Source organism: Hipposideros armiger, unplaced genomic scaffold, assembly GCF_001890085.2.
Source record: "Hipposideros armiger isolate ML-2016 unplaced genomic scaffold, ASM189008v1 scaffold_107, whole genome shotgun sequence".
NCBI lineage: Eukaryota > Metazoa > Chordata > Mammalia > Chiroptera > Hipposideridae > Hipposideros > Hipposideros armiger.
In genome coordinates, this window is record NW_017731457.1 from 2,827,290 (window position 1) to 2,848,398 (window position 21,109).

A 21,109-nucleotide genomic window follows, 5' to 3' on the forward strand; every position below is an offset into this window, starting at 1 on the left:
ATATCCTGTGAAACTCGCAGTGAGTCAACACTTTGTGTGTAGGTTTAAAACTTTGCCTTTGTGCTTCCTGGTAGCCAGGGAGAAAAGGGAGATGAGGTATGTTAAAGACAAAGGGGAAAAAGTAAAACGATCATACAAATACAAAATAAAAATGTGTCAAACATCTTGTTTTAACATTCATTGAGGGAAGCTAAACAACTGATTCAAAGGATAACACAAAGAACAGATTTTATATAAAGGTAATCAGAAATGCAGAGATGAATTTGATGATAGATGCAAAAATGACTCTTCCACAGGGCAGAAATCCATTGCATCTCTAAGGACAAGATCGTTTGCAACTGTTTGCATTACTATCGATTTTCTACAGTTTACAGAATTGCAAAATACTGTCAAAGATTAGGAAAGGCACAGGCTCTTATGGAATCAAATAATCTTTTTGCCCATTTCAGTCTTTCACAATTTTTCCTGACAGGTGTTAGATTTATCAGGTATTATTTTTGGTGATGGATTCTAAGCAGCTCCTAAGGACTAATGGAAGTTTTCATGGGAAGGGTGGGTACCACCAGAAAGATAATACCGTCTCCTGAGGGGCCTCTTGCCCTCAGCCTTTAAGCTAAGAAGCCTGGCTTGTCCACACATACAATTGATCCCGTCTCTTGAGAAACTCTGGACCCCAAAACAGGGTGCCAGAGTATCAATTTACAACTATAACAATATCTGGTAGTGAGGGGTGCAGGTCAAGTGTAATTGTTTAGTGTTAAAATGAACTTCTCAGATGAATTCACTTAGCATACGTCAGTTATTTCAGATTTGCAGCAAAGAACTAGCAAGGATGAGCCAGTTCAAAACGTGTTCCATGGGGCCAGGACTTAAATAAGACGGTGCTCACTACCTAACTCCTTGGGGCTGCAAAGCCACTGCGCTTTTGTTGGCTGTGTAGATCACACCTGAACAGGCACCATCGCCCAGAAAAACCAGGTGCTATTAAATAGAAATAATGAGCAAAGCAGCTGTGGCATCTAATCAGGCAATCCCTCCAGAGTGTCAGATGGAGGTCAATTAGCTGAGGCACCAAGCAACAAAATTCTGCGTTTCAAAGCAAAGCATCAGAAAATGCTTGGGCTCCTTAGTGGTGGTGCTAGGTCCCAGTGTCTGGCCTTGTCCCCGGTTTAGTTGATCTGTTCTTGCTCCAGGGTGAGCAGTAAACCCTGACACTTAGAGTGCAGTTTAAGGACTTTTTTTTTAAGTTTCTCTGGGCACCACCACTCCCCATTCCATGGCTAATAGCTACATTCCTTATTGGGCCATGTCATTCATTTTCACTTGCTTGTGAAGGCCTGAGGGCAGCACAAGTGCCAGCCTTTGAGACATTAAAAAAAGACCCTCTGGACAGATTCAGTACAAAGAGCCCCCACCAGGAAAAATTCAGCTCCTAATTACCCCTAGGCTTCTTGCCTTTGGGCAGAACAAACCTAACTCATGTGCGCGTGTGCGTGCCCTGGGTGTGTGCGTGCCGTGTGCGTGGGCATGTGTGCATTCTCACATTTTTCTAATACAAAAAAATAGCATGAGTACATAGTATACATAGTAAATAAATATCCTCAGCTCATCCCCTACCTTCTCAAAGCATCTTAGGTTTCCTCCTGGAAACTTTCCATGCCTACAAGCCTGTGTGTGCATTAAAATAATAATAATCCCCCCACACACACACACACACAAATAGGTGCACTTTCTACTTCACCCTCTACTTTGATCTGTCTCCCCCGCCCCTTGTCTTTCTACCTAGCATTCTGGGGTCATTTAACCAGCCCTCTTCTGCTGGACAGTTGTTTCTGATCCTTTGCTATGTACATTGGTTTAAAGTTTAGTTTGCAGGTGGTCAATCCTGTTTCTCTTTCCAGGGACAGCCTGCTGCAGCATCAGGACACAAAACACTCTTTAAAAAATTAAAACTCCATGCCCTCCATTCTTCCTCTTGTTGCTGCCCTATTTTGCTTCTTTTCATGACCAGAATTCTTTATTTTTCCCAAATATAAATAGTCTTTCTTGTCAGGAAGACTAAAATGGAAACTATTCATTGGGACACACTCAAATGATACAGGAAAAGTACAAAGAAAGTGAAAATCACCTGGCATCCCTCCCCTCAGATGTTACTGTGTTGCTATGGTCCTTTTAAGCACACACAGCTGTGGGTAACATTATGTAAGTGGCATCATTTCACACAAGTGGGTTTATCCTCTGCCATCCCCTCCACCCCTGTCGCCCAATGTGTGGAACACAAAGATTGTCCTTGGAAGAGTTGTCTCCGCTTCTAGACTGATTTCCTGACCTTCATGACCACAGACACATTTGCTCCAGCTTTTAGCTCTTAATGGAAACCACTCTGGTCATCAATGGCTTCCCTATAGCAAAGTGAGAAGTTTGGGACCTTTCTTGAAGTTAGCTAGCAGGCTAAAAGATGAGAGAGCCCAGAACTGGAAGGCCGGAGCCCTGGGTTCTGGGCTAGGCTGCCCTCCCAGGGGACCATCCTGTTGGGCCTCTCAGGAGTATCACCACTGAGCACCACCTTCATGGGACATTCCCCTTGGTTCTCTGTCAGGCTCATCCAGTGTCCCCCAGGCCAGCCTCCTCCCCAGACACTCCTACCTCTCACCTGTTCTTCAAAGACCAGTATTCCTTAGCCCTGGACTCATCTTTTGTCATCTTCTGTGGTTTTTCCAGGTGACCTCGATATCATTGCAAGTGACTCCAAAATCCCTGCCTCTAGCCCAGATCTCTCCAGAGCCTCACACCTGGATGTTCTTCCCTCTCCCCTACTCACGCTCAACTTGTTAACTGCCCCCCTTTTCTGGTGTTCTCCGCCTCATGTGAGTGTACGCCCATGCACCCAGGCTTACACACAATGTCCTTCCTGCCTCCGTTGAGCTTCCCTATCCCAGCTCCCCCCACCCCCCATTAGTCCTCAACTTTGGCAGCCCTAGCAAGCCTCCCCCAGATCTCCAGCCCCTCTAGCTCTCTGGGTTTAGAGGTCCTTCCCTCTTCAGAGCCTAGATTCCAGAACCTTTGAAACCCACTCTCCCACCATTATTCGGTCAGTGTCTCTAGGTGTGTGTGCAGTGGAGGTTTTGGACAATAACTGTCACTCCAGTGTTTTACTGAGTAAAAAGGAAGCACTTAAGAAAATATCTTTTGGGGGCCAGCCGAGTGGCTCAGTTGGTTAAGAGCTCGCTCAAGAGTTTGAGCTCTGAGCAACAGCGGTTCAGATGCCTGGCCCGAGCTGAGCTGCCAACAGGTGGCAGGATGGCTCAGCTAAAAAAAAATTATATATATTATATACATATATATATATATATATACATACATACATATATATATATATATATATATATATATATTTTTTTTTTGGGCTGGCTGAGTGGTGCGTTGGTTAGGCGTTGACTTGGGATGAGGGCTCTGAGCAACAGGGACCCCGGTTCCGATCCCACCTATGAGGGCCAGTGACGCTGCGCCCTCTACAGCTAAGATGGTGAACAACAGCTCGACCTGGAGCTGGGCTTCCATGTGTCACCTGTGATGGCATAGGCTGCAGTGAGCAGCAGGCAGTGGGTGTGAGCTTTCGGGAGCTTTTGGGAGCCTCTGTGAGCAACCGTCCAATGGCCAGCGAGTGACTGCCTGACCCGGGAAGAGCACAATGATAATACCAACATGGGCCAGTGAAGCAACGTCCTCCACAACTAGACTGAAGAACAAAGAAAGGACAGCAATTTGTTCTCCTTCCCTGATTCCCCAACGCTGTTCCCCTCCCTCAATTCCCCAATTTAAAAAATCTTTAAAAAAAAAAAGAAAATATATTTTGAGTGTTGAATAACTTTTCTAATGGTTCAGACCATGTCTTCTGCACCCCCTCCCCCAATGAGGCCAGTCATATGGGGGTGCTCAAATCTGGAGTTGGATACTACCTTGATTTAAACATGGGCTCTGCCACTTGCCAACTGTGTCTATCACTTTAGTCACATTGCTTAAGCTCTGTGCTTCAAATGTCCTCATCTTTAAAATGGGGATAATGATAACACTGACCTCATTGAGAGGACTCAGTGAGGTGATGCATGTCAAGTGCTTGGCACACACTAGGTGCTTTAGAAATGTTGTAGATGGTTATGGATGAGAAGACTGAGACTGAGAGGGCAAGGGAAATGTTCCCATCCTAAGTTGTAGCCACTGCAGTCATCTAATATAAATCACAGGTAAAATGCTATCCTTCATTTCTTGATGGAGGTCTGGCTCTGGGAGTAAGTGGGAGAACCTGACTTTGGTGCCTCCCTAGACTCAAGGCCTGTGCCCTGTAAGTCAGCTTTCAGGTGTTGGAGTCCTGGCCTAGGGTACCAGATACTTGGTGTGCTACAGGTGCTGCTTCTCCTCCTTCACTAACTTCTGGTGGGTTACTCCCCCTTCTCTGGGCCTCAGCTTCCTCTTCTAGAAAATGAAGTTTTGGAACTGAATGAAGGGGAGGTCTCTTCCTCCATTCCCAGCAGTGTGAATCTTCCTCAAAATCCCTGATCAAGTATGAGTAACATGAGATTATGTAAAAGTACTTAACTAGAGTCCGAGATTCAGAGGACTCTGTAATCTTGAAACCATATGCAAATGTGTGTAATATGTGTGCACACATGTAAGCACTGACATCTGAGCATTTTTCTGGGAATAGCTTTCTTTAGCTTTGTAAAGGATGTCTGTGGTTCCAGAAGATTAGTCACCTGTCTGGTTTGTGCTTCATCACCTTTGACCTGAACTACAGCAACAGCCTCCAAACAGGTCTCCCCACTCCTTTCTCTTTCCCTTCAATCTATCCTCCACCCACCACACAGGGTATCCTTCTAAAAGTTCAGTGCTGATACTGTCAGTGCTGTCTCCAGTTGCTTAAATTCCTTTCCTGGCATGTAAAGTTCCATCATAATCTTACCCAGCCTTCTCCCCATACTCATATCCTGCCACACCCTAATCCATTTTCTCTGTCCTCACCCCCTCCATGTACCCTCTGTTCTGGCCACAGGGAACATTTCACTGCTTCCTGAATGTGTCAGGCACTTTCACATCTCTCTTTCTTTGCATGGGCTTCCTTGTATTCCATCTGGCAAACCCCTATGTGGGCTTGAAAAATACAACTCAGGTATTACCCTTCCGAGATATCTTCCTGACCAACCCCCTAAATTAAGTACACCCTTCTATGTTCCCACTCATTTATCTCACTATATTGTAATTGTATCTTTAAGTGTTGCAGCCCCAACTAGATACAAGTTCTTCCAGGAAAGAAACCAAGTTCCGATTGACCTGCTAATCCTCAGTACACAGTACAGGGCCTGGAAACATGTATGTACGGGTAAAAACTATGTACAATGAATCAGTAAAGTAATGAAGGAGTAAGTCGATAAGTGAACAGGCTAAGGATGAACAATAGATACACCTGCGCGTCGGGTTCGGCCCCACCCCCGCCCCGGACCCCGCCCCCGCCTGAACTACATTTCCCAGAAGGCCCCGTGCCCTGGGCATGCGCACCGGAGCGCAAGGAAGCTGCGACGCGGAGTTTCACTCTGGCTGTGGCTCCTCCTCAGAGTCGGAGCCACAGCCGGAGTCGTTCCCAGGCCAAGCCGGAGCTGCAGCCCGAGCGCGGCGGTGCCCTCAGCCTGCCCCCTCGCTCTCCTCAACCTCGGTGAGAGTGGGCGGGCAGGTCATCTGCCGGTCGCCAGAGATGGGGTCCCTAGGGCGCCGGGGAGACCAAACTGAGTTGGGACCGGAAGGGGGCGGGCGTGGGAGTGAGGGAGGGCTGGGCCGGGCCGGACCGGAGTCCCGGGGTGAGGTCCGAGGAGGGTTGAGAGAATTGGTCTCCAGACTGGAGATTCCGGAGGTGAGAGTTGAGGAATTGGGAGGCGCTGGGAGCTTAGGACAGGACTCGGTGCTGGGTTGGGAGGGTGAACGCTAGGGTGGAAGCCGCAGGGCTAGCAGTGGGAGGGGCGCAGACCCTGGGAGTTTAGGTCGGTCGGGAGGAGTGAACCCCTTCCCACAGGACCTGGAAGAGGCGGTGGTGATATTACCACCAGGCTACCTGGTTAGGATAGGGGTTCTGTTGGGGGTCTGCCTCCAGGTGAATGACTCACTGGAACGGAGGCTGTACTTTAGAGGACTTTGCCACCTGACTCTGCTTCCCTGACCCAAGTTGGGTCTGCCTTCCCGGAAGCTCCGGTTTCCAGAGACCCTGGGTTACTTTTGTAGGGTGCATAATGTACGCTGAAGAGGATGTAGGAGACTTTTCCTGGAGCTACCCTTTCATCCCGACTTTCTCAGCCAGCTATTCTCCACACTGGTTCCACTTCCCTAAGTGCCAGTAGCAGTGAAAATAGTGTGTGCACAGACGCTTGAACCCTTAAGAAACTCAAAATATTTCTGCATGCCACCCCAGCTCCTCTAGAGTTCTAGAAGGTGGACTTTCTGATAGCCAAAATGAGGCTTTACTTAAACCATCAGGGTAACCAAAAGTTGGCCTGTTGTTCATTGCTGTTTGGCCTTGGCTAAACTTTTACTCTCTCTGGTGTATTGATTTCCTGGATGCCTACACTGCAGACTGGCTTATGAAGTCCTTTTGGGCATCAGTATGAGAGGGCTCTTCTTTTTTTTTTTTTTTTAACCATACCCTTGATTATTGAGTAGGCAGAGGAAGACTACTGTACCTTCTGCTCTGCCCAGGCTGTTGGAAAATAAATCTGGTGGTTCCCAGCCGCAGCACATGGACCCAACATCTGTGCATTCGTTTTCACTAACTGCTGTTTCTCAATTTAAAACCTGATCATCTTCTTCCTTGTTGGCAAAGGTGCCTTGGAATTTGTGTCGCTGAGTCAGCAGGCCTTTCAGATTTGCCTGGTTTTTGTTGTTTGCGTTTTATATCAAGATGGGAACTCGAACAAGTCATTCCTCCTAAGGATCTGGTGTCTCCATCAAGAAAGGACAATTTGTGCCAGCTCTCCAGAGAGAAAAGGTGAGGGCCATGGGGACTTGACATTGCTGTCTTCTCAATCTGGTTTTCAGTAGAGAAGGTGGGGACTGGGCAGGGTAGAATTCGAGGTCTCCAGGATGAAAGTGAGCCCTGGGAGTAGATTGTTGATTGCCAACTCTCTCAAATAAATTCAAGTGGCTTCTTGCCAATGACTTCTCCTGTTTAACCAGTCTTAGAGGGTGCTTTCCACAGGGTTTGCACTTTAAGACATGCTTTATGGGATGAAGGACAAAAGTCATGATTTCTGCATTTGAATTGGAAATTTTTATTTCCTTTTTTGCATGAACTTTTCTTGGTGTCAAACCACATGCTCAGTGTTGGGGGTACAGTGAGGAGCAACAAGAGTTTTTCTGTCTTCTGGGACTTGGTAATTTGGTTGAAAAGACAGACAAACCATAGACAGTGGCAAGGTGTCAGTGTGATACATGTTGAGGGGGCACTACTAGGCAAGAGCCACCACTTGTCCAGGAAGGCGTAAAAGGGAAGGTGGGAAGGTCAGGAAGACTTCTGGAAGATGATACCCAAGCCGAGTTGTGAAGAGGGAGTAGGACTTAGTAGGGGCAATAGTCTGGTAAAGGAGTTGGCATATGCTAGTTGTGAAGCTACCTGGCATGCCTGGGCCACTGTGAGTAGCTTAGTATGGCTGGAGCAACAAGGAATGGATGTGGGATAGAGGTTGCTGGGAAGGTGGGTAGAGGGCTGAATGTGGAGGGTGTTGTGGCCCATACCAAGGCTCTGGGAAGCAGAAAGATTTTAGCAGAAGAATTCCATGAGGAGCATTTTAAATGAGCATGCTGGCTGGAAAGTGTGGAATGGATTAAATTGGATTATTCTCTTTGTGACTGTTTCCTTACACCATTCCAGCTTCTGGTAGGGGGACATAGGCATGAGATTTTGCCCTCAGCTTGCTCATAGTCTCGTTGATGGACATAAACTGAAATGGACAGAATGCTGATAAAAAGGTGTTTTCTTTCAATTGGGCACATCAGGGCATCATGGAGGTGATGTTTAAATGGGGCCTTGAAAGTTGGGTCAGGTGAGGGTGGGTTGCCAAATGAATGGGATTCTGCATAGAGCTGAGGTATGGAGGTGGGGAAACTGTATACGAGGGTAGCAGATCATCACTTAAACTCGTTGGGAGAGGGCGATGTATATGAAAGAGGGTATTGAAGGGAAGTGCACTGGCAAATATTGTTGCTAGGGAAGGACCAGATTGTGATGGCCTTTCAGTGTCAACCCAAGGACCTTGAACTTGATTCCAGAAATCCAGGGGAGGTGTGGAAGAGACAGAATCAGAACTACACTTCAGGAAGCTCAGTCTTGCACCTGTCTCTGAGGTGGATTAGAAGGATAGACAAGAGTTGGGGAAGCCATTTGGGAGAGAATACTTATTAAGGTGAGAGGCATAAAGGTCCCAACCAGATGCTGGCAGTGGAGGCTGAGGAGGGAGGAGAGAGCAAGCCATGGCAGCTGTGGGGCAGTGGGAGAGAAGGTTGAGTCAGGTTTTTCTCCTAACTGCCTGGGACAGAGTGAAGCCAGGGAATCCAGGAGGAAAAGGAGAATTAGGAAGGAAGGTGAGTTTGGCTTCAGACATGTTGAAGGTACCTAAGGTGCCAACAAGAAGGAGGCCATGAGCTAGGGAGAAGAGTCCCTCGTTTATTCCACACATGCCTACAGAAATTGTGTGCCATGCCTTGTACTTTGTACTTGGTATACAAAGATGAATTAAATGGTCTCTTTTGTGTGTTTGTTTTAAATTTTACCTCAGGTAAGCAGAGAATTAAATTAATACACACTCATCACTATTCATGCATGGCTCGCTTATATTTATTTGCTAGGTTACTTTTTACCATAAATGGATGCCGGATTTTGTCAAATGCTTTTTCTGCATCTATTGATATGATAATAAGATTGTTATCCTTCATTTTGTTTATGTGGTGTGTTACGTTAATTCATTTGTGAATATTGAACCAACCTTGCATCCCAGGAATAAATCCCATTTGATCATGGTGTATATACTGTTATTTTTAATGAATATACTAAGCTTCCGTATTCCAAACACCCAAAAGCGTGGGGCTTGAAACAGAAGTATACATCTAATCAGCGATCTTTCTTCCCATTTCCATCCTGAGATAAGCATTATCCCCTCGCTTTCATTTTTATATAGTTTTATTGTACCTATGTATTCCTAAGGAAAGTCAAAAAATACTATTTTGTTAAGATTTATCCATATTATTGCATGTCACCTGGTTGATTTGTTTTTACTACTAATATTCCATGGCATGAACACACCACAGTTTATGCATCTCATCTTCCAGTGATGGGTACTTCCGGTTTCCAGGTTTTTAGCTGTTGCAAGCGTGCTGCTCAGAACATTTCCATATACATCTCATGTTGTACGTGTGCAAAAGGTTTTCTTGGATAAGAAGGGTGATATTTTGTTGGATCATCCGGTAAATAAATGTTCAACTTTTGTAGATATTTCCATACTGTTTTCTGAGGTGGTTGTACCAATTTACACTCTGCCAGCAGCAGTGTACGGGATTTCCATTTGTTTCACATTCTTGCCAACACTTGATATAGGCAGACTTTTTTATTTTGCCAGTTGAATGGGTGTAAAACAGGATCTTTGGGGTCTTGATTTCTGTGTCTCTCAGCCCTGACATTGAACATCTCTTCATAAGTTTATTGGCATGTGTGTTACCTGTGAAATAGTTGTTCATGTCTTTTGCCAGATTTTCTGTGGAGTTTTTGATGCTTTATTATTATTTATTTGTAGGAGTTCTTTATATACACTGATTTTATTTTATTTTTATTTTATGTTTTTTTTTAAAGATTTTATTGGGGAATTGGGAGAGGGTAACAGCATTGGGGAATCGGGGAAGGGGAACAGACAAGTTGCTGTCCTATTGTTCTTCAGTCTAGTTGTGGAGGACATTGCTTCAGTGGCCCATGTTGGTATTATCATTGTGTTCTTCCCAGGTGAGGCAGCTCGGTCGCCGGCCACTGGACAGCCGCTCATGGTGGCTCTTGGCAGCTCACGCCGGCTACTGGCCGATCACGGTACCTTTATGGCAGCCCACTGCAGCTCCACTGCAGCCCAGCTCCAGGTCAAGCTGTTGTTCACAATCTTAGCTGTAGAGGGCGCAGCATCACTGGCTCTAATGTGGGCTCTGAACCGGCGCCCTGCTGCTCAGAGCCCGCGTCCCAAGCCAACTCTTAACCAACACACCACTTGGCCGGCCCTGTATACATTGATTTTAATCATTTATGCATGTTGCAAAAATTTTCTTCCAGCTTGTAACTTATCTTTCTGCTTTCTCTAAGGCATGTTTATTGAACAACGATTCTTAATTTTAACATAGTGAAATGTATTTTTTCATTTATAGTCAGTGTTCTGCTTGTCTTGTTTAAAAAATCTTTGCCTGACCATATCCTTGCCTTGAAGGAGCTTGTGCCGTAGTGGAGGAGACAGGTAGATAATTGCACTCAGATGTTGGAAGGACATTGATTGTTAGAAGTGGCCACTTTCCCCTGCAGGGCAGGAGTGGATGTAGGAATGCTTTCACAGAGAGTCCCAAGCTGGGAATTAAGAGAAGAGTGAGTGTACAGGCAGGGTGGACACTCTGTGGGGGCGGTGAGGGGCATGAAACAGCCTGGCCTATTTTGGGTCCTCCCTGAGTTCCTGATGGCTGGAGCAGAGGGCATGAGGGGTTTAGGCAGAGCACCTGAAGAATGATTTGGGCCATCTGCACGCATGGGATTATTGAAGCCATGGGAACAGGTAAGAGGATCTAAGGGATGTGTAGAGAGGGAGACCAGGGCCTGATTTCCTGATTCAGGGAAAGGTGTTGACACCTGCTGGGGCTCTGGGAAGCAGTGAGGGTTCCTAGGGATGGCCTGACAGCGTGCTGCCTGCTGTGCTATTGGATGATGTATTTCATCGTCAGGTGTTGGGCAAAGACTGACATGCCTGCAGAGAGCAGGCATGTTGTCGTGGAGGCTAGCCAGAGAGACATAGGCACTCTGTTACTTTTTGATAGAGAAATGGGTTCAGAGAAGTGTTTCTCAACTCCAGGACAGTGGGAACACAGTGATAGATGTTGGGGAGGCAGGAGGGCAGGGGTCGAGCAAACCCATGGGTTACTGTCTGTTTTTGTTAATAAAGTTTTATTGGAACACAACTACTCCAGTTAGTTTACTGATTGTCTATAGCTATTTTTGCATTCCAGTGCCAGAGTTGTGTAGTTGCAACAGACACCCTAAGTTGCAAAACCTAAAATAAGTAGTTTCTGGCCCTTTATAGGAAAAGTTTGCCAAATTCCTGCCATGGGGAGTCATGGTAACTGGTTGTAACCTGGAGAGTGTGTATCAGCTATTAAGTAGGTGTTTTGGGATGAATAAGGAATCTAGGCCAGGCCTGCAAATGTTGCCAGTGTATCTGGTTTTCAAGAAGCTGGAAATTGGGATTTAAAAAAAATGGTCATTCTAATTTTTAAACATCAGCTCAATTTAAAAAAAAAAAGGGAAAACTGAAGGCCAAGGAAAACACATTTGGCAGGCCTGTTTGTCCAGCATCATTTCACTGCTTCCTGGTGGACTGGTGGACTCTGGAAACAGATTCAGGTTCACTTATTCCTGTGTATTGTTGGGCAGGTTGCTTATCATCTTTGCCTTACTTTTCTCATAAAATAGAGATAATGCTTACCCCCAGGATGGTGAGGCTTAACACATTGTTTGTGGGAAACGAGTAAACTCGTCATAGCGCTTTTTATACCACTTTGTAAGCGGGCATTTTCCCGCCAAATATCGTCGTAACAAAGAGGTCTCTATACCTGAGTTAAAGCGCTATGACAAGTTTACTCGTTTCCCACAAACAATGTGATACCAAAGCGCGGGAGTTAACTCAGGTATAGAGACCTCTTTGTTACGACGCGATTTGGCGGGAAAATGCCCGCATACAAAGTGTTAAATGAGGACACTTAGAAGGCAGTTAGCACAGTGCCTGGTGCGTAGTAAGCTCTCAGTTGGCAGCCATTGCTGTTACACTGCAGGTGGTCAGGTTGCTCCTGGCAGAAGGAGCAGTGGATTCTTGGTGCTGGTGGAGGAGCTTGCCCAAAAGGGAATTGTGGGTTGCTGGGGCCTTCCCCCTGGCCACCCTGTGGCTTTCTGAGCCCTTTTGGGAAAGTTCTACTCTGACCTGTGCCTGGAGGGCTCAAGGCAAGCACCAGTCAGAAAAGGAGCTCTCACTTCCCTTCCAGCAGCCCATTGTGCAAGGAACAAGTCCTGTGTTCCTCGCTTCTCTCAGAAACCTAGGAAGTTTTGGGTGGCACTGGCTTGAGCTATCTCCTTTCAAAACAAAAGCCCCATCTTGCAGTGCTCACCTATTATAACAGTTTAGGTACCTAGATGATCTGTTCTTTGCATGTTTTTGGAAATCAGGGATAAGTGGATGTCTCTTGATAATCAGGAGGTGCCATGGTTCTTTGGCAAGGTCTGTTATTAGTGAAATCCCCTCCTGAGATAGTAGCAGCCATTTAAAGTAATGATGGTAAGTAACGGTAGTGGTGGTTTGCTTTATATTTATGATCTTTTAGAAGTGTTGGGCATTTTAAAGAGATTTGTTTCTGATAACAGAAGTTATACTGCCTCACTTTAGAAAATGTGAAAAGTTCAGATATATAAGTCAATTGAACAAAAGGTCTCCTATAGTTTTTCTGTTCAAAGGCAGCCATTGTTAACACTTTGGTCCATTTCTATTGAGTTTTCTCTATGTTTCTCTTTTGCCTAGTTAAAATAGTGCTGTAGTGACTATCTTTATATTGAAGTTTTTCTGTCATCTCCTTAGTTAGATTCTTAATTACTGGATCAAAACAAGTGAACATTTTTAAACCTCTTAATACATATTACCCAACTGCTTGTTGGAAAAGTTGTATCCTTTCTAGCAGTATGAAGTCTCAGTGTATTTTGCCAGCACTGAAATAAGTTATTTTTACTACTTTGATAGGCAAAAAATAATATTCTATTGTTTTTCATTTGTATTAGAAGCAACATCTTTGCAGTAAAGTAGAACACTTCTTTGATGCGTTTTTGTACAGGACTTGACCTTCCCAGGCCTGTGGGAAGGCTTGTTCACAGTGCCCGGGTGGCAAGCTGTACTATAAGAAGTCTTTGAAGGTCATGTTCTAGTTAACAGGTCATGCTCACAGTGTCAGCTGGTAGGGTGTGAAGTTTCAGGCCATGCTTCTTGGAAAGGGCCCAAAAGTGAGGCAGCTTAGAAAATAGGACTTGAAGTCACCTGGTCTCACTGGTTTCCAATCCGTGTTCCTCAGAACTCTTCTATTCTGCAAGAGCTTCCTGGGCCTCTTGGAAATAGGAATGGAGGCCACCCCTGTGTCAAAAAGAGTACCCCGCATTTCTGTGTTTTACATATTGATGGGTGGCATATGGTCATGTTTGGAAAAGGGTTCTGCTGCTTATAAAAGGCTGGAAAAGCCATCCAATCACCTGCGTAGGAGAGCTTAGAGAAGGGGAGGTGACTATTCCAAGGTCACTGAGTGGAGCACAGAGTGTGAGCCGAGGGGCGGAGTCTAACAGGTCATCTTTATCACTCAGGACAGCAGAGGCAGGTCAGATGCTGCCAGTAGCATGGCCCGAAGGGTGAACTGCCAAGCTCAGGGTTGGGCCAAGCTGTTATATATTTCAGTGGGCTTTGGAGGGATGAAATGGGTTGGCAAGTTGACAGTCAGTCACTCAGTGTGAACACCAGTTTAAAAACCTCACCTGGAGCCTTCTTCCCGCTGTGGTGGGATCCATTTGTGTGGTTCACCCACCTGAAGGCCCACGATCAGGCAGGATGATTTTCACTCAGAGTCTGTGCCACCTCAGATCTTGTTCTAAAGCTTTTCTAAATAAAAAGGCTCTTGGACACAGTACCTTTTTCTTTTGTGTGAAAACGCCTTTCTGGTAGAGTGGCAGATTGCTCTGTGCCCCCCAGCCACAGTGCTGTGGATGGGGCTTTGCAGTTCAGCCCGACAAGAGAATACAAGCGAAAGCAAGATGGGTTTTTGTGGTCAAAGTTGTTGATGTTAAAAAAAAATAACTTTGATCATAAAAAGTAATATGGCCATCAAAGGACATTTACCAGTGCAGAAAGAGGTAAAAAAAACCCCAACAAACCTATAATTACATCACTCCTATTAACATTTCAGAGTTATTCCTTCTGGCCTTTTAAAAATTATTTTATATAAGATAGAAGGAACATGTGTCACAGACTGTCCACCTGACCTGGGGTGAGTTCTTAATTTCTTTTGACTTCCGTTCCCTCATTGATAGTAAGTAGGTGCTCAGTAAATGGCACACCTGCCTGAGAGCATAGTGTGTGCAGTTATATATCCTTTATTTTTTATCTATCATGAGCCTTATCTTAGGTCTATAAGCCTTTTGTAAACATTTTTCAGGACTCATAATTCCATCATTAGGATGTACCATAAATGTATTTAAGATTTTCATTATTGTAAGGTATTTAGGTTGCTTCCGGATTGAGGCTTGTTTCCATGGCCAATTATAATAATGATAATTTTCATAATTAAGAACACTAAATAGCGCTTGTCATTAGGAGCTGAAACAAATTAGGTTTTTGAGCTGCAGCTTCTGGATGGCAGAGGTTGTTGTAGGGAAGGGGTGTGTTAACAGGGCTACTGTCTGCGCATACTTCCTGTGTCCCCGTGGAGTGCCAGTGGGCATTTCTGGGCAGTGCCTCAAATGCCCTGGACCCTGGAGTAGAAGGTTTTCCTCTTGTCCTCTGGTGTTTCAGACCCTCTTAGCTGTTGGGCACTGAAGAGCTGCAGCCCCAGTTTTGGGTCAGCCCTAGCTCTGCCCTCAGGGAGTTCCTGTTCCATTGGGGAGATAGACGTGAAACCAAAGATTAGTGTCCTGTACGGTGAAGATGCTCAGGAAAGTGGAGTCAGCACTTTCTGGTGAGGGTGTGGGTCAGAGGGCTCAGGAGGGGGGTGCTGTGGCTGAGTCTGGAAAGATGGGACATGCTTTTTGAGGGGTGTAGGTGGAGAGAGGAAGTGAGACCAGACACATGCACCAGCAGGATCAATGGCCGGGAGGTGGGAAATGGCTCTGAATGTCTGACATTTGCTAGAATTTGATGTGGCTGAACATAAGCTGGAGACCTTAGCATGAGTGGGGACAGCGGCCGGCTTGGAGGGACTGTGTACCATGACTGCCTCATCTCTGGGTCTCCAGTACTCAGACACGGCCTGGCCCATGGTGGGCCCATGGTCTATGGAGGCTGAACATTTTCATGAACAGCTTTAGCTAAAGTTCTCAACTGTATTTCTCATGATGTTTGGCAAAGTTCTGCGAGTTGGTTCATCAGGGGATGTGTGGACATGCTGGAACATACTAGGTGTGGTGATATATGGGAGGCCTCTGCTGCCTGAGAGATGAGTGATTCCTGCCAGGAGGTGCCAGGAGGAAAGTCCAGACTCAAGAGTAACTGTGTCTGAAACCAGGCCTGTGATTTATACCAGGATGTGGTTCCAGAGACTCCTAATTACAGGCACTGAGCTAATAAACCAGCCAGCCAGCCTGAGGGCATCCCAGGTCTAATCGTCCAGAGTGGGACGTGCTTTTATTGGAGCACTTGGCAGCTCAGTGGCAGCCCTGGCACCCACAGGTGTGCTCAGTTATTTCAGGGTTGACTCATCGCCTGCATTTTCATGCTGTGCGTCTCAGTGCTGCCCTAGGCTGCCACTCCTCAGCCCCACTTGAAGGGTGGGGAGGTACTGGGGTTGAGAGGCACAGGGAAAGGGAGGGAGGCCAAGATCTACTGATTGAAGCTGTGTGCCTGGTGCTTTGCTGGGTACTGTATACACATCTATGCTTTGATCCCCATGAAAAGCACTTAGAATAGATGTTGGTATCTCCACTTCCAAATGAAAGAAAGCAAGCTTGAGAGCTTAGGAACCTTCATCAGGATGACACAGTGAGTAGAGTAAGTCAGTTGCGTGTTGACGCCAGAGCCCATGACTATTCCTTTTCATGTCCTGCTCCAGCTCTGCCTTCCTTGTAGGGTGGTGGTCTGGGCCTTTTCATTGAGATCTTGATGGTATAGTGCAGGGGTCAGCAAACTGTGGCTCGCGAGCCACATGCGGCTCTTTGGGTACGTTCCGTCTCAAAAGTTTGCCGACCCCTGGAAGAGCCAATCCTGTCCCTCACAACAATTTAAAAATTATTCGAGAGCCATAAATATACTTTTACATAATCACCATTATGTGAATAATATCCTTTAAAATTTTTATAAATGAAACTATGATAGTTTTATTTTCATTTTCAATTTTACTTCAGAGCCACAGTTCTTGAGCTGCAGTTTGCTGACTCCTGGCGGCTCTTCTGTCTCAGAAGTTTGCTGATCTTGGAATAGTGCAATCTTAGGGATAGCAGTGAAAGCCCAGGCTCCCAGCCTTATTACTGTCCGTGTAAGCAAGTTGTCATTGCAACTACCTGGGCCTCGGTTTCCACATCTGCAAAATGGGAATAAACATCAATGTCTGTGCTTTTCGGGGGTTGTGTGGGAATCAGAGCAGATGGTATGACTGGGAACCCTGTTGCCACCAGTCCTGCATGGACGTGCTGTAACAGGGCTTGGGATGCGGGTTCCTCTCTCTTCTTCCTTCTTCTCAATTTCTAAGTGGGACCTGTGAGTGGAGCCCAAGGCATAGAGTTCAGGCTGAGTTTTCCTCTTTAAGAAAAAGGGCGTCAGAGCTGATGGATCTGGGTTTTCTCTCTGTTTTGCCACTTAGCAGTATGTGTGCGACCTTTCATCAGACCTTGATCTCTTTGAGCTTTGGTTTCTTGTCCAGAAAGTGGGAGAAGTACTATCATGTCAGTCTATTAGGCTTAAATGAAACAAGTACATTTGGTGTTTGTCACTAAATGTTGGTCCTGTACCTTTCGCACTCTAGGAGCTGGTGCTCTGGGGACCACCAAGATATGGTGCGTTCACAGACTTATTTTTCCTTCAAACAGCTGCAGGTGCATAGAATCATCATCCACTTCCATTCAACTGTGTTTTGAACTAACATGTTTAAGACTACGTGACAAGGCCTATGCTGGAGCTGGTGATACGCCTGGGGCTGGCTATATGGCTGGGGCTGGCGATACAGCTGTGCCAGGGCAGACTCACTGGGTTGCTCACTGGGGTGGGGGTTGGGAGCGGAAAGATACAGGACGTTATCATACCCATACGTATATGTGGGCATAGAGTTCTGGGCGGTGCTGTAAAGGAGAAGTTCATGTGCTGGGTGTCCAGGGAAAGGCCCCCTGAATGATAGGCCAGGTCTGATGGATAATATACAGGGAAGAGGATGGGTAGAGTGATTGGGAGAAGACTGTCTTGAGAGGTGGGTGTAAACTGTGGACCTGACTGCTCGTCAGCAAGGCCCAGGCACAGGGAACAGGGTGCAGAGAGGCCAGGTTTCAGCAGCCAGGAGATTTTAATGTTTATCAAGGGATAGTGCCTCCTGGGGCAGTCTGGAGACCCAGGTGGAACTGGGACCCGTGCTGTGAGTCCCAGCTCTGCCACTGAGCCTCTGGGTGTCTTTGAGCCCTAGTCCTTTCTGAGACACAGTTTTTTCCCATCTGTTGCCTGTAGTTTGTTTGGGCCTCACAGATAAACCTGCTTTGGAAACTACAGAGTCCTCACACAGGTGTAAGGGGTCATCATGACCTCAGTCCACAGGGATTTGGAGTGACTCATAAAAATTCATACAGTATATCAAATATATGGTGATAGAAGGAGAACTGACTCTGGGTGGTGAATGCACAATGTGATATATAGATGATGTATTACAGAAGTGTACACCTGAAACCTATGTAACTTGACTAACCATTATTACCCCAATAAACTTTAATTAAAAACAAACAAAAATACATCCAGTATAAAAGGGAACATTTAGTAGTGGTCTAGAGGGATATTACTGATAAAAAGGCAGAAGCTGGGCCAATGATGAGCACTCAAAATTCACTTCACTGTATCTTCCTGAGCATTTGCAGAGGTAGGTAGACTGCTTGATTAACTCTTGGCCGTCTGAGCAAAAAGACAAATCAGGTACTTGGTTCACGATGCCCTTGAGATATTAGGGGGGAAAGTGACTGTGGAAAAGCATAATTTTTTTTTCCTTGCACTGAGGCTGACTCTGGCAGGGCCACTTTTTGTATCGATAACTGCTCGTTTGTCTCATTTACAGATCTGCTGGAAGCACTGGGCAATGAACTGGAGACTGCAGCCCAGAGTGGTCTGAAGCCGTTTGGGAAAGCAGAGGGAGTCCTGGGGAAGATGGCCATGGCCCCAAGCCCTTCCCTGGCTCAGGTGTACACCAGCCCCGTGGCTGTGGCCGTGTGGGAGTGGCAGGATGGGCTGGGCATCTGGCATCCCTACAGTGCCGCTGTCTGTAGCTACATCGAGCAGCAGTTTGTCCAGCAGAAGGGCCAGCGCTTTGGGCTTGGGAGCCTGGCCCACAGCATTCCCTTAGGCCAAGCTGACCCCTCACTGGCCCCTTACATCATCGACCTCCCCAGCTGGACTCAGTTCCGCCAGGATACTGGTAAGACATCTGCCTCTAGTATGAGTCCGAGTGCCTGCTTTGGGCTAGGGGCCATGCTAGGTATTGGGGTGACAAAACTGATTTTCAGAGCTTAGTCGTGCCCCTGAAATGCACATAGTTGGGGGGCGGGTCCTGCGTGATAGCAGGTACCACAAATGTGAGATGTACAGGAAGTCCTCACTTAACATTGTCGATAGGTTCTGTGACTTTTTTTTTTTTTTTTAAGATTTTTTTTTTTTATTGGGGAATTGGAGGGATGGGAACAGTGCTGGGGAATTGGGGGAAGGGGAACAGACATGTTGCTGTCGTTTTGTTCTTCAATCTAGTTGTGGAGGATGTTGCTTCACTGGCCCAAGTTGACACCATCATTGTGCTCTTCCCTGGCGAGGCAGATCAGTCGCCGGCTTCTGGACGGCCGCTCACTCACTGCGGCTGCTGGCCGCTCACGCTGGCTGCTGGCTACATACGGTAGCCCATGGCAACCCACTGCCACAGGGGTTGCAGCCTACGCCGTCGCCAGTGACTCACGGCAGCCCAGCTCCAGGTTGAGCTGTTGTTCAGCATCTTAGCTGTAGAGGGCAGTGTCACTGGCCCTCATATATGGGATCCGAACCGGGGCCCTCTGGCGTCCCAAGCCAGTTTTTAACCATCACGCCACTCAGCCGGCCCCTGTGACCTTTAAGTGAAACGACGTGTAATGAAACCAATTTTACCACAGGATAATAGATATAAACAAGAATTAAGTTCCTATGGCATCTCATCAACATTTGAATGAAATGACATTATTCGTTATTTGAGGACCTACTGTACATCTGGAGGGTGCCTTGGGAGCATAGTGCAGGGGCCCTCCCAGCCCTTCTCCCCCATCTCCCAAACCAGAAATGCCTGCCTCCTCCTGCAGAGATGGGAGGCTCTCTCTGGCAGGCAGCTGGCACAGAGGTAGTGTGCCATGCTAGCTAAAAGGGTCTAGACATGAGTTCTGGCTCCAGTGCACCATAGCTGTGGGACCTGGGTAAGTTACTTCACTGTCCTGTGCACTCAGGTTTGGTTTTTTTTGTATGTTTTGATCAGTACTACTGAGAATGGAGCCACCAACTTCCTCCCAGAGCTGTGCCCTGAACCTTTAATCCTCTGGTGACTTTGTCCCCCCAGACATTTGACCATGTCTGGTGACATTTTTGATTGTCATGACTGTGGGGCGGAGTGCTACTGGCATCTAGTGGATAGAAGCCAGGGATGCTGCTAAACATCCTACAATGCACAGGACCGGCCCCATGACAAAGAATTATTGGCCCAGAATGTCACTTGTGCCGAGACTGAGAAACCCTGCTTTGATCCCTGTATCAGTGAGTAAGAACTAAGCCTTCCAATCAGTTGGATACAGAGAAAAGTCCCTGCCTTCATGATCTTAGCAGGCAACTGAGAAAGGCAGCAAACAAGATAAATACTGTGTAAGCTGTTATTGTGTTAGATAGCAGCAAGTGTTAACCAGGGAATGGAAATGTGAAGTGTTGGGAGAGGTTTTTTTGAAATTTGAGCTTGGGTGGCACTGGCAAGGGATGGAGCCAGACCTGAGGGAAGGGAAGGAGGGAGGGGCGGCTTGTGCAAGGCTTTCAGTCCATTAAAGGGACTGGTTTTATTCTGAAAGGGAGCCATGGAGGGGTTTGGGCACAGAAGTGACATATCTGATCTGGGGTTGTTTCCCTCTGGCTGCTGGAGACTGGGTAGAAGGTAATTGCAGTCATCTTTTGGCAAATGCTATTGGGATCATGGTCCAAATTGATTTTTTTTTTCTCCTTAATCTTCAGCTTTGATTTTATTAAGAATATAAGCTAACCACAGGGTGTTACCCAACAGTTGCTACTTGAGAAGTCAAAGGGAATGAGTGGTACATCCATGTAAGAGAATTATGTAACAATTAGTAAGGAGTTTTACAGAGTTTTAGAGACACAAGAAATACGGCATAATACATGAAAATAGCTGGAAAAGTTTTCACTATGATTGTCAGCTCCCTGAATGTATGTGCGTGGAAGACTAGATGGAAAGAAATGCATTCTAATATAAATTGTGCGCTTTTCTCTTGGAGGTTGGATTATGGATGATTTAATTTTCTTTATACTTTTTTATTTGCAGTTTTTTGGGGATTTTTTAGCTGAGCCATCCTGCCACCTGTTGGTAGCTCAGCAGCAGCTCAGCTCGGGCCGGGAATTGAACCGTTTTTGCTCAGAGCTCACACTCTTGAGCGAGCTCTTAACTAACTGAGCCACTGGGCTGGCCCTCTTTGCAGTTTTTTTAAGTGAGGCTATATAGGTTTCATCATTAGAAATATATATATATATATTTTTTAATGGGGAATTGGGGGGATGGGAACAGCGCTGGGGAATTGGGGGAAGGGGAACAGACAAGTTGCTGTCCTTTTGTTCTTCAGTCTAGTTGTGGAGGATGT

The 21,109-nt window shown here is 46.3% G+C and overlaps 1 protein-coding gene across 8 annotated transcripts in view; it reads left to right on the top strand.

Annotated features, from left to right (window-relative positions):
• Nucleotides 1–5,576: 5,576 nt before the first annotated feature.
• DTX2 (deltex E3 ubiquitin ligase 2) overlaps nucleotides 5,577–21,109 on the top strand; it is a 39,878-nt gene continuing 24,345 nt past the window's right edge. For 4 of the 8 annotated variants that reach the window (XM_019646893.1, XM_019646899.1, XM_019646898.1 and 1 more), the window contains exons 1-3: nucleotides 5,577–5,707; nucleotides 6,863–7,027; nucleotides 18,307–18,663. In XM_019646893.1, the coding sequence (XP_019502438.1) occupies nucleotides 18,396–18,663 (268 nt within the window). In that variant the 5' untranslated portion in view covers nucleotides 5,577–5,707; nucleotides 6,863–7,027; nucleotides 18,307–18,395. Of the gene's footprint in view, nucleotides 5,708–5,821; nucleotides 5,903–6,862; nucleotides 7,028–18,306; nucleotides 18,664–21,109 lie in introns of those variants that run through there. The other 4 variants (XM_019646895.1, XM_019646894.1, XM_019646896.1 and 1 more) reach the window with 4 other exon arrangements.